The sequence below is a fragment of the Hyaena hyaena genome, unplaced genomic scaffold (genome assembly GCF_003009895.1).
Source record: "Hyaena hyaena isolate Hyena2069 unplaced genomic scaffold, ASM300989v1 scaffold_428, whole genome shotgun sequence".
Taxonomy (NCBI): domain Eukaryota; kingdom Metazoa; phylum Chordata; class Mammalia; order Carnivora; family Hyaenidae; genus Hyaena; species Hyaena hyaena.
This window is the reverse complement of record NW_024081062.1, coordinates 958,475-970,676: the sequence shown is the minus strand read 5'-3', so window position 1 is coordinate 970,676 and position 12,202 is coordinate 958,475. Positions and strand designations below refer to the sequence as shown.

Below are 12,202 nucleotides of genomic sequence, written 5' to 3'. Positions count from 1 at the left end.
ACTGAAGGTCAGTGGGGGCATAAGGCAGAAGTATGTAGTTATTAAAATGTTTGCAAAGGCTTTTGATATCTTTAGGGTATAATATCAGTTGGGGGAAAAACGCAAGTTCTATGGTACGTTCTTGCCTCTAGTTAAAAAGAACAAATCACCTATGTTAGAAACGCTTAGGAAACATTGAAGACCACATGCACACAGATGAGAACAGTAGCTGTTACTTAGCAAAGGGATTATGGGCTTTTTTCCCTGATTCTTCACTCTCTTCAGTTTTTTCAGCCAATAAGAGTAAGGATTATTTTTATCACTAGAGGGAGACTTAAAGCATTCTGGGAAAGGAATCCCAACCAAAACCCGCCAAAGCCGGGCCCTAGAAAGCCATCTTCCTGTACTCAATGAGTTACCACAGGGCAGGGCCAAGTGTACACAAGCCTGTTGGGAGGAGGCTCTCTGGAGAGGCAGGTAGAGGCGTTAGCATACCCACCAGCCTCTCCTTATGCAGCCTCTGAACACAGCCTGGAGAGAGAAGGGCAGGCCAGGGAAGGGGAAAGAGGACGGAAACTGGGCTGTGTTCTTGGTGGCACTCACTGAGGGGGGCGTGGGGCTGAAGCACTGAACTCCTCTCCTCTCTTGGTCAGCCGCATCTAAGTCCATGTGGACTCAGAACCCATGACTGGGGTTTCTAAACATAACTGCTGCGCCCAACTAAGAAACCTTAAGGCTCTAGAGGTGCTAGTTAACTATCTGCTAACTCCCACTCCGCTCTCTGAAGTCAGGGAGAGGGCACCCTGAGGAGAGGGACTTTTCTCTAAAGCATGTTTTCCCTTAACTGTTGTTGGCCTTTGAAGAAAAAATAACCTAGCTGTTTAGTTTCAAAAGCTAAAATTAGACCTTCCTTCAAAGTATGCCACCTCGCCTGGGAGAACGAAGAGTCAATCTGTTCTAAAATCAACTAATGTCTCCACACGCCAAGTGTTGTGTGAGGCACATTTATATAACACAAATCTCATTTTTACAACACTGTCAGGGGTGAGTTATCATCCGATTTGGAGATGAGGACAGTTTGGCCCAAAGACCTGCCTACCTAATAAACTGAGGCCCAAAGGCCTGCCCACCCACCCAAAGGCAATGCGGGTCCTCCGATTCTAAGTGTGGTGAAGCTGCCCCAGAGAAGCCCATCTAGGAATGCCGACTTTGAATTTCCTTCTCCTCACACAAATCTGAGCTCCTCTCCTTAAAGCTGTTCAGGGCTCTCCCCTTAGGAGAAAGCAGTCAATGTAAATAGAGGGAGCCTTAAACCGAGCCCTCCGTACAAAGGCATGCTCTGCGTCTCTCCTCTGGCCGTAACCTGCCTCCACACAGAGGTGGGGGTCACGCCTTGGCAACCTCTCATAGCCCTCTTCCTCCCCAGTGAGACCTGGTGGGGAGGCCCGAGCAGCCAGGGACCGCTACCTGTGGAAAGCCTCAGAAAGGCTGAGCAACCCCCCTCCTGCTAACAGGAGACAAGATGTGTCCACCAAGGAGACTGCCGGGCAGCGGGCAGCAAGCTTTCTTCCTCGGCCTCAGCCCTCCTTCTTCCTGTCTTTTCATTCTCTCTCTTCCTAGTGAGAAAGCAGAGAAAGACCACACTGTGGGGAGACTGGTTCCAGGCTCCTGAGAGGCCGAAACACATCGAAGGGGTGGGCGAGGGTGCTTTTACCTCATTACCACAGTCTGTGCCTCCTGGGCAGCAGGGAGGCATACTACGTCAGGGAAAGGTGGGGAAAGAGGAGAAGAGAAGCGCATCCACCACAGGAGCTGGGCTTTCCCAAGGAGGCCTTGTCTTCCCTGGGGTTCACTGTGAGGTGATAAAACCTAAGTCACTTAGAACTGCCTCATGATCAGTGGCACTGGCTCACGGGAAGCCCCAGACAGGGCCAACACAGACATTCTGAGGATGCGAAATTCCAAGAACGCCGGTCTCACGTGCAGCTCAACCCATACTTAGCGATTCCCATTCCGACCGGGTGGTCGGATGTACCAACCACACCGTTTCTCTTAACCTTGGGCCATTCTGTCCTAATAATTTCAGTAAGTTACAAACCTCTTCTTGAAGTTTTGAATTCGTCTTTTCCAAGCCATCTATCTTGCTTTGAAGATCCCCAACTGTGCAGCTAGAGAAAATAACACATTAAGTAATGGTGAACTTAGGAAGGCTGTTTCCCTAACCTCTGAACAATGAGAATAGACTCCTCGGTTTCCCGTATGACACGGAGAGGTGAGGGGTCTCTGATTAGCTCAGAGATGAGAATCCTGAAGACATACGTGTGTGTGCATGCGTATGTATTTACTGAAAAGGTTTCAATATCTTTCCCCCAAAACGAGCTATCCATTTCTTTTTCAGCCAACTGGAAAGAAAATCATTGTTTCTCCCTAACATGGTAGATGGGAACCAAAACGTGCTGGCAGTCATGCATCTAAATAATGTCCGTAACAAGATATTAGTACTTTAGGGTTATGGGATCAAAGGGTGTTTTTAAATATTTTTTATACTTTGCCTCATTGTTTCAAATATTCTTTATGTTATACATAATATGTCCCTACTGAAAAATATGTCAAATGAATGTGAATCTAATACTCAATAATAATGGCCACGACAATGATGACAGTAGCTTCCTTTTTGGAAGGTCTCTTGTAAGCACTTTATTTATTTAAAATTTATTATTAATTAATTCTTAAGTTTATTTATTTTTGAGATCGAGAGACAGAGAGAGAGAGAGAGAGAGAGAGAGACTCTGTGCCAGGCAGGGGCAGAGAGAGAGAAAGGGAGACAGAGAATCCAAAGTGGGCTCTGAGCTGACAGCAGAGAGCCCAGAGCCCGATGTGGGGCTCAAACTCACCAACTGTGAGATCATGACCTGAGCCAAAGGCAAATGCTTAACCCACTGAGCCACCCAGGGGTCCTTAATCTTTTTTTAATGTTTATTTATTTTTGAGAGTGAGACAGACAGAGCGTGAGCAGGGGAGGGGCAGAGAGAGAGGGAGACACAGAATCTGAAGCAGGCTCCAGGCTCTGTGCTATCAGCACAGAGCCATGAACCCATGAGCTGTGAGATCAAGACCTGAGTGGAAGTTGGACTTTTAACCGACTGAGCCACCCAGGCGCCCCCTCTTCTAAGCACTTTAAATGCATCAACTCGTATGCCCCTTCCCATAATTCTGTGAGTAAATCTTACTGTTACCTATTTCACAGATGAGGAAAAGCTCATATAACTTAACACTGGAAAAGCTCACTTGGGTTCATTTCCCTCTGGAGGGGCACCAGGATCCGAACCTAGGCTGTCTAGCTCGAGAACCTATATCTTTTGCCAACAAACTGGTGCCTTTTGCCAGTGGGGGGGAGGGGAGGCAAAGAAATAAACCTGGTGAGACTAATACATCAAGGTTCAAGCACTGGCTACGAGAAAAATTAAAATACAATGACAAAATAAAAAAAAAAGGAACACAAAAGATATAGAGGGAATTACAAGTTTTAAAAATATGTAATTTTCAGTTCTAATTGTGTAACTTAGAAAATGTCACTAAAATTTATACTTTCCTTAGAAAATATAAATTACCAAAAAAGATATATCCTCAGGAAAATAAAAAACGTAGATAAACAACTCAGGAAAAACTGAAAAGCTGACAAAGCCCTGCCTCAGTAAATTTAGACTTTGATCTTCACATTTTCTGTTGTTTTTTTTTTTAATTAAAAAAATAATAATAATTTCTGCTCCCAGCTTGGGGCTCAAACTCATGACCCCGACATCAAGAGTCACATGTTCTACTGACTGAGCCAGCCCGGTGCCCCATGCTTCACGTTTTCCAGGAGGAAAGCATACTCATGAACCAGAAGCTCCTCCTGATTCATTCCGTGAAGCTGCAGAACCCTGACACCATGCCGGGGGGAGGGAGGGGTACTACCAAACGATTAGGGCAGTTTACATACCAAAAAATGATGATGAAGTCACTAAAACTACGAGCAAGTAGAGTTTATCCCCGTGACTCTGAAATGGCTCCATATGAAGAAATCCATTAGTAAAATAAAATTCCTCCCACCAACAGACTAAGGGATAAAAGTCATAAAGTCATGATTGCCTGAATGATGCTAAAGGCACCTGAGGAAATCTGACATCTCTTCCTTATAAAACCAGCCCATAAATGAGGGATCTATCAAGGATCTCTGAAACCAACAGCCAACATCATGCTGCAGGAGAACTCGGAGCAACTGTCTCCAGGCACGTTCTGCGAACCGTGCCAGCTGCTTTGGCTGTCTCCTTGGCTTCGGGGGCCAGAGGAGCTGCCCCTCGATGCACTGCTAATGTGCACCGCCCGCCCGGAGGGGATTCGGAGACACAGGGAATAATCTGTCTCCCAACCACTTTAGAGCAAACCTCCACCGGCTCATGCTTCCTGAAACACGGCAGCAGCTTTCCAGTTAAAATGAAAAAATGACAGTAAAGACGCCTGCTATTGCTACTGAACCGCTGTTGGGGTCTAGCCCTTTCCAAGTGCCCCGGCACACCAGGGGGATGTGTGTGGATCCCCGGCGGGAACGGTGCTCCTCACGGCAGTTACTTCCCAACCAGGAGGCTGAGGGCTGAGGGCTGAGGCTCAAGACTTCATTTGCTTGCTTTCTACGTTGCCTAACTGCACGAAGCCAAGAACCAAAGACTCCCAAAGCTCCTTATCGAGAAATCCTACCCTTCTGGTCTGTACACACAAGCACTCTAGGAAAGCCCTTTGTCACTGGGTTTGGAAAAAAGGTCAGTTATAAATATACAGCAATTCAAAAATGTTCCATGGAATAATTATCGGGTACCGAGACTGAACTGTGACACTGGAAAAGTGAGTGAGTCCTACCTCAAGTGCCGGTTAAGTTCTTCCACGTAATTTTTTTGATCGAGGACATCAGTAATTCTTTCGTGCCTTTTGAAAAGAGCAGAAAAAAAGAGAGATTCCTTTAATTCATGGCTAGTACCATGTAACCGCCCCCCAACTTTCCAATCACCTTGAAGAAGTACCAATACCACCAGGAGACCAAGCAGTGTCAGAGCTTAGTAATACTGTCTGCCTGGTCCGGTCCTGGTGTGAGTAGCGCAAAGCCGACCACCGGTGTGGTGGGGGCAGCAGCCAGGGAGACATGAGCAGGCTTCCTGCAGACACCCTCCTGCCCGTCAGGCCGGGCTCTGAGAAGGGGAGAGGAAGCCATATGGCATGCGTGGTGGACACACCGATGGCCAGGTGCAAATGGCCCTCTCTCGAGGTGGCAGCATCAAGCCTGTGATGCTAAGGGAAAGAGGATGGCTCGAAAAAGGAGACCAGAGGCTTTTCAAAACATAAAGCTGACGAGCCAGGTAAAAACAAAAATACTTTAATATTTTTAAAAATTTATTTTAATGTTTATTTTTTTATTTTAGAGAGAGAGAGAGAGAGGCAGAGAGAGAGATGGAGACACAGAATCTGAAGCAGGCTCCAGGCTCTGAGCTTTCAGCACAGAGCCAGACGCGGGGCTCAAACTCATGAACTGTGAGATCATGACCTGAACCAAAGTGGGATTATTAACCAACTGACCCACCTAGGCGACCCTGTTTTAACATTTTAAAGTTAGGCCCCATCCCCACCCCCGGCCCCCAATGTCTTTACATATATACATACATATGTACGTACAGGGGATCATTCTCCACAGGTTCTTGCCACAGGTGCTGGATTTGTTTCTCAGCACGGTTCACTGTTTTCTGCTACCTGTTCTGCCCTTCACATAGCTCTTCAGGTAACTCACGTTAATATTGTCTGCTGAGCCTATATGCATATGATCATAATATCTGTTTTATATACAGATAGATACAGTATGTAATTAAAATATAGAAAATACGTTAGGGATTTATTGGGGTTGTTTACAAAAATGACATACAGTTGACGCTTAAACAGTGCAGGGGTGAGGGAAGCTGAACCCCTGCACCACTGAAAATCTGCATATGGCTTTTGACTCTCCAAAAACTGAACTTATAGCCTACTGTTGATGAAAGCCTTGCCAATTACATAGTCTACTAACACATATTTTGTATATGTATTTTATACTATAGCCTTACAATGAAATTAAGTAAAATGTTATTAAGGAAATCATAAGGAAAACACATTTATAGTTCTGTACCATATTTACTGAAAAGTATCTGTGTAAAAGTGGGCTTGTGCAGGTCAAGCCCGTGTTGTTCGGGGGCTCAGCTGTATATACACTTCTCAGTATCATACTTTTCTGATTCAATAACACCTTGTGGAAACCCCTCTAAGTCTACTATAACCAGTAGGTTAAATCTGTTCCTTAGTATATAAAGTGGAATATTTTGAATGTTCTGTAATTCATTCAGTTATCTCATTAGATATCAGTTTATTTTCATTTCTTTATATTATATTTTTGGGGGCACCTGGGTGGCTCAGTTGGTTAAGTGTCCAACTCTTGATTTGGGCTCAGGTCATGATCTCACAGTTCCCGAGATCAAGCCCCACATCGGGCTCTGTGCTGACAATGCAGCGCCTGCTTGGGAATCTCTCTCTTCCTCTCTCTGTGCCCGCATCCCCACTCGTGCTCATGTGCATTCTCTCTCTCAAAATAAATAAATGTTAAAGGAAAAAAAGAATATTTTTGTCTAAGTTTCAAAGTGGGTGAATCTTTGTACTCAAGAAGCCTGAGGCATTTGTGGGGTACCCCCTGCCGGATAAGGTGTGCTGCTAGGACATTGAGCTTGTGGGAGCCCTTATCAAGAACACATCTGAAAGACAGATAACAGGGGCGCCTCGGTAGCTCAGTCAGTTGGGCGTCCAGCTTCGGCTCAGGTCATAATCTCAGTTTGTGGGTTCGAGCTCTGTGTTGGGCTCTGTGCTGACAGCCAGCTCAGAGCCTGGAGCCTGCTTCAGATTCTGTATCTCCCTCTCTCTGTGACCCTCCCCTGCTCACGCTGTCTCTCTCTCTCTCAAAAATAAATAAAACATTAAAAAAAAAAAAGATAGGTAACAAATGGTAAAATATTCAAACACAACCCAAGGGTTTACAGTGAAACTCCCTCCCATGCCTGCCTCCTGGCCTCTCCCCACCCAGAACAGCCACTGTCAGTAGGTGTCTACGTGCCACTCTTGAAATGGTCCAGGCCTGTGGAAGCACAACATATAAATGTGGATGTACTGTCTTCACCATAACTCCAATGGTAGCATGTTATATACATTGTTTACTTTTTTTCTACCCCCCAGTGACTCCTTTAAAAGAATGTTCTTATTGGGGTGCCTGGGTGGCTCAGTCGGTTAAGCATCTGACTTCAGCTCAGGTCATGATCTCATGGTTCATTGGTTCAAACCCCTCATTGGGCTCTGTGCTGACAGCTCAGGGCCTGGAGCCTGTTTCAGATTCTGTGTCTCCCTCTCTCTCTGCCCCTCCCCCACTCATGCTCTGTTTCTCTCTGTCTCAATAATAAATGAACATAAAAAAATTATTTAAAAAAAAAGAAAGAAAAAGAATGCTCTTGTTCATAAACAGGAAGAAGAGCTACGCATGGCAGGGAGGGACAGCAAAGACACACAGGATCAAAGAATGAGTCCAAGGGCAATATATATATATAAAATGCTACCATCCCACTTATATTCAAACAAACCGTAAGGCAAATTATATGACCAATAAATATATACCTGCAAGGCATTTAAGAAAGATGTGGAAGGAGCCATGAGCAGCTTCCTCTGAGGAGGAGCAGGCATGGGATTGAGCTGGATATGAGGGGGCAGTGTGAATGGGGACAGTCCTTTCTACCCTGCAGAGCTTGGTTCCTTGCACAATGCCCATATTCATGTATTTCCTCTGTGACTAAAAAATACCTGCTGAAAATGAAAAGGTCGAACAAAGCAAAAAGAAAACGGAGCATTCTTCGCCAGAATTTCATTTAAGATGTGGAACAGCAGCAGGCAATGCAGTACTTACTCTTTGCCACCATCGAGATCCTGCACATCCTTAAGGTAGAGGGAAAAATCGATCACTCCAACCTGATCAACATAAAATGTACAGGTATTAAATAAGAGAAACTTTTCTGTTTTCTACAAACCTTACATCTTTAAAATTCAGGGCATTTACCTTCCTGTCTCCTTCCTACAAACATTTAGTTGGACTGACCACCTCTATAAAATAGTAATCAACTGAACAAACAAACCAAGAGAAAGATAACCCTGCCACCTTCTAGAAAAAAAAAAAACTTATCACAAATCAGGATTTAAGGGAATATTCTGAAGTTTTACCTCCTCATCAAAATTAGTTTTTTGTATGTAAACAATAATCAAGTTGTTCACAAAGATCAACAAAGTTCTTTGAGTACATACAGAGTAATTAAAAAAAAAGAGGGGGGCACCGGAGTGGCTCAGTCAGTTAAGCATCCAACTTTGGCTCAGGTCATGATCTCAAGGTTCATGAGTTCAAGCCCCGCATCAGGCTCTGCGCTGTCAAAGCAGAGTCTGCTTCAGGTCATTTGTCCCTCCAGGCTCCTTTTCTCTGTCTGTCACCTGCTCATGCTCTCTTTAAAGGGAGGAAAAAAAAAAAAAAAAAAAAAAAGAAGCCTGGATGGCTAAACTAAGGTGGTGGGTAATCTTAACTGACATTCTGACCCCTTCCTTCCCCTAAAGGAAATAGGGGAAATTTGTGGTGAAATAGTCCCATCCCATTTTCCAGGGAAAATCCTCTGCCGTTGTAAACAAGGGAGAACCAGAGCCTCTCGCATCTGAATGTCAAGGGCTTTGTCCAGAAATAGAGACCTTGAGAGAGAATGAGAGCCTGGTCTGCCACTGTCCACTACTGTGTAAGTGGAGGCACTTCTTTTTATTTTTTATAAGTTTTTAAATGTTCTTTAATTTTATTTTTGAGAGAGACTGAGTGCAAGTGGGGGAGGGGCACAGAGCAAGGGAGATGAAAACTGGGAAAACGGGGCCCATCAGCAGAGAAATGTGTATCAATTCTGTAATAGCCCCATGCACCCATCACAAAGAATGCAGTGGGTGGCATGTATAATGACATAATGACAGGAAGACAGCTCCAGGAGAAAATGGGACATCCCAGAGTGGTATGTACAGCATTAACCCTTTACAGTGACACCACTTACGTTAAAACCACAGCCATGTGAGAATTTCTCCAACTTCTCTGTCGCACTACCCACCAACCTACATTCCCGACCCTTGAACCTGGGCAGCCTTAGTGTCTGTCTTGAGTAAAAAAGCAGCAGAAATGATGCTGTGACTTCTGCAGTCACATTAATGGAGGCAACACAAGCTTCTTCCTGGCTCTTCCCAAAAGGGCATATAATGCTGAAGCTCTGAGCATCCCCGAAAGAAGTCTGGCTACCCTGAAGCCACCACACTGGACACCAAATGGAGAGACCACATGAGGACAGGGGTGCCTGAGAAGCGTCTGCTGTTCCAGTCCCAGCTTCCTGAACCTTCTCAGCCCAGAAGACGGACAAGCAGGACAAGAGGCCTTCAGTGATGGCTGCCCTGGCCGCTAACCTGGCTGCAATCACAGAGCTCTTAATCCAGAAGCCTCTCTCTGCCCAGCCAACCCCTGAGATACAGTGACTGCTATTGGTTACCTGGCTGTTGATTCGTTACCCAGAAATGGAAGCAAGAAAGGATTTAATATGAAACAAAACCCACATAGACAGAAATGCATAGAAAAAGTGGAACTGTTTCTAGAGAGATTTTTTTTCCCCTTAAATTTTACCACTATCCGTGGGGATGAACAGGATTGAGGCGGGAGGGGAGGAGAGGAGTCTGAATTTCATTCTTCACTTGATATGCTTCCGAAAGAACTTTAAAGCAAGCATGCATTTCTTTTGTAATAAAATTAAATAAAAATAAATAGGGGGCGCCTGGCTGGCTCAGTCAGTAGAGCATGTGACTCTTGATTGGGTGTAGACTCTACACTGAGTGTAGAGATTACTCCAAAAAAAAAAAAAACTTACAAAAATAAAATCTAATTAATTAATTAATTAAAAATATTTTTATTTATTTCTAGCAGAGAGAGAGACAGCGTGAGCAGGGGAGGGTCAGAGAGAGAGGGAGATACAGACTCTGAAATAGGCTCCAGGCTCTGAGATGGCAGTCAGCACAGAGCCCGACGCGGGGCTCGAACCCACGAACCGCGAGATCATGACCTAAGCAAAAGTCGGACACTTAACCGACTAAGCCACCCAGGCGCCCCAATAAAATTTAATTTAAAAAGTACATTTCCTAACTGCAAAAGACCCTCAATAGAAAGGAGAGACGGTTAATACTCAAAGTAGACATTATTGGATCAGAAACTAAATAAAGCCCTCCTCTTAAAGCAGAAGAGATCAAGAGCAAAAGATCAAATGCAAAAGCTGTTTCTTCGAATTCAACATAGCAGACAAATCTCCATCAAATATAATCAAGATTTAGCAAGTGCACAACATTGCTAATGAGAAGAGCAAGATTTTAAGAAGCTGTAAGAGAATACTCTCTTATAACCAACAGACTTGAATGAAATAAATGACTTCTGGAAAAAGATAAATGACTAAAAAATTGTCCTAAGGGGCATGTGGGTGGCTTCTGATTTTGGCTCAGGTCATGGTCTCATGGTTGTGAGATCGAGCCTCGTGTCCAGCTTCTCACTGGGTGTGGCGCCTGCTTAGAATTCACTCTCTCTCAAGCCCCATGTTGGCTATAGAGCTTACTTTCATTTATTTATTTATTTATTTTTTATTTTTTTATTTTTTTTTAAATTTTATTTCTAGGAGAGAGAGAGAGACAGCATGAGCAGGGGAGGGTCAGAGAGAGGGGGAGATACAGACTCTGAAATAGGCTCCAGGCTCTGAGCTGGCAGTCAGCACAGAGCCCGACGCGGGGCTCGAACCCATGAACCGCAAGATCATGACCTAAGCGAAAGCCAGATGCTTAACTGACTAAGCCACCCAGGCGCCTCAACTTTCATTTATTTTTAGAATATATTTATTTTTATGTATATTTTACACATTTTTAAGCCTATTTATTGAGAGAGAGTGGGGTAAAGGCAGAGAGAGAGCAAGAATCTCAAGCAGACTCCTCGCTGTCAGTGTGGAGCCTGATGCAGGGCTTAAACTCACAAAATTGTGGGATCATAACCTGAGCCGAAATCAGGAGTCAGCTGCTTAACTGACTGAGCCACCCAGGCACCCCAGAGCCTACTTTTAAAAATAAAAACATGTTTAGGGGGCGCCTGGATGGCTCAGTCAGTTAAGTGATCAACTTTGGCTCAAGTCATGATCTCACAGTTCGTGAGTTTGAGCCCTATATTGGACTCTGTGCTGACAGCTCAGAGCCTGGAGCCTGCTTTAGATTTGGTGACTCCCTCTCTCTCTGCCCCTCCCCTGTTCATGCTCTTTCTCTCTTGAAAATAAATAAACATTGAAAAAATGTTTATTAAAAAATGCAAATTTGATGGGTGCCTGGGTGGCACAGTCGGCTAAGCATCCAAGTTCGGCTCAGGTCATGATCTCACGGTTTGTGGGTTCAAGCCCCACATAGGGCTCTGTGCTGACATCTCGGAGCCTGGAGCCCATTTCAGATTCTGTGTCTCCCTCTCTCTCTGACCCTCCCCTGCTCACGCTGTCTGTGTCTCTCTCAGAAATAAATAAAACATTTAAAAAAAAGCAAATTTGAGGGGCGCCTGGGTGGCTTAGTCAGTTAACCGTCCGACTTTCGCTTGGGTCATGATCTCGCAGTTCGTGGGTTCGAGCTCCGCTTCGGGCTCTGTGCTGACTGCCAGCTCAGAGCCTGGAGCCTGTTTCAGTCTGTGACTCCCTCTCTCTCTGACCCTCCCCTGCTCACGCTGTCTCTCTCTCTCTCTCTCCTAGAAAAAAAAAAAAAAAGCAAATTTGAGATGAGCTGTTTTTGTCTATCAGATTGAAAAAGACCAAGAAAACCCATCATGACATCACCATACTCATGTAGAATGTTTACTGTGACACAGTAGTCCCCAAATTTATCCTAAGGAAATCAATGGACAACAGTACAAAGAAGTATGAGGGTGTTTATAATACTGTTGTAATATGGAATCAACCTAAGTTTATGAGGTACTGGTTAAATAAATTATGGCACATTCATAAAGCAGAATACAGGCATACCTCATTTTATTGCCTTTTGCTTTATTGTACTTCACAGACATTCCGTT

The 12,202-nt window shown here is 44.6% G+C and overlaps 1 protein-coding gene across 2 annotated transcripts in view; it reads right to left on the bottom strand.

Annotated features, from left to right (window-relative positions):
- RUFY1 (RUN and FYVE domain containing 1) overlaps nt 1-12,202 on the bottom strand; it is a 58,204-nt gene that overhangs the window by 23,886 nt on the left and 22,116 nt on the right. For both annotated transcript variants that reach the window (XM_039252849.1, XM_039252850.1), the window contains exons 6-8: nt 7,976-8,037; nt 4,876-4,941; nt 2,078-2,147 (exon numbers count right to left, since the gene is read on the bottom strand). In XM_039252849.1, the coding sequence (XP_039108780.1) occupies nt 2,078-2,147; nt 4,876-4,941; nt 7,976-8,037 (198 nt within the window). The remainder of the gene's footprint in view (nt 1-2,077; nt 2,148-4,875; nt 4,942-7,975; nt 8,038-12,202) is intronic.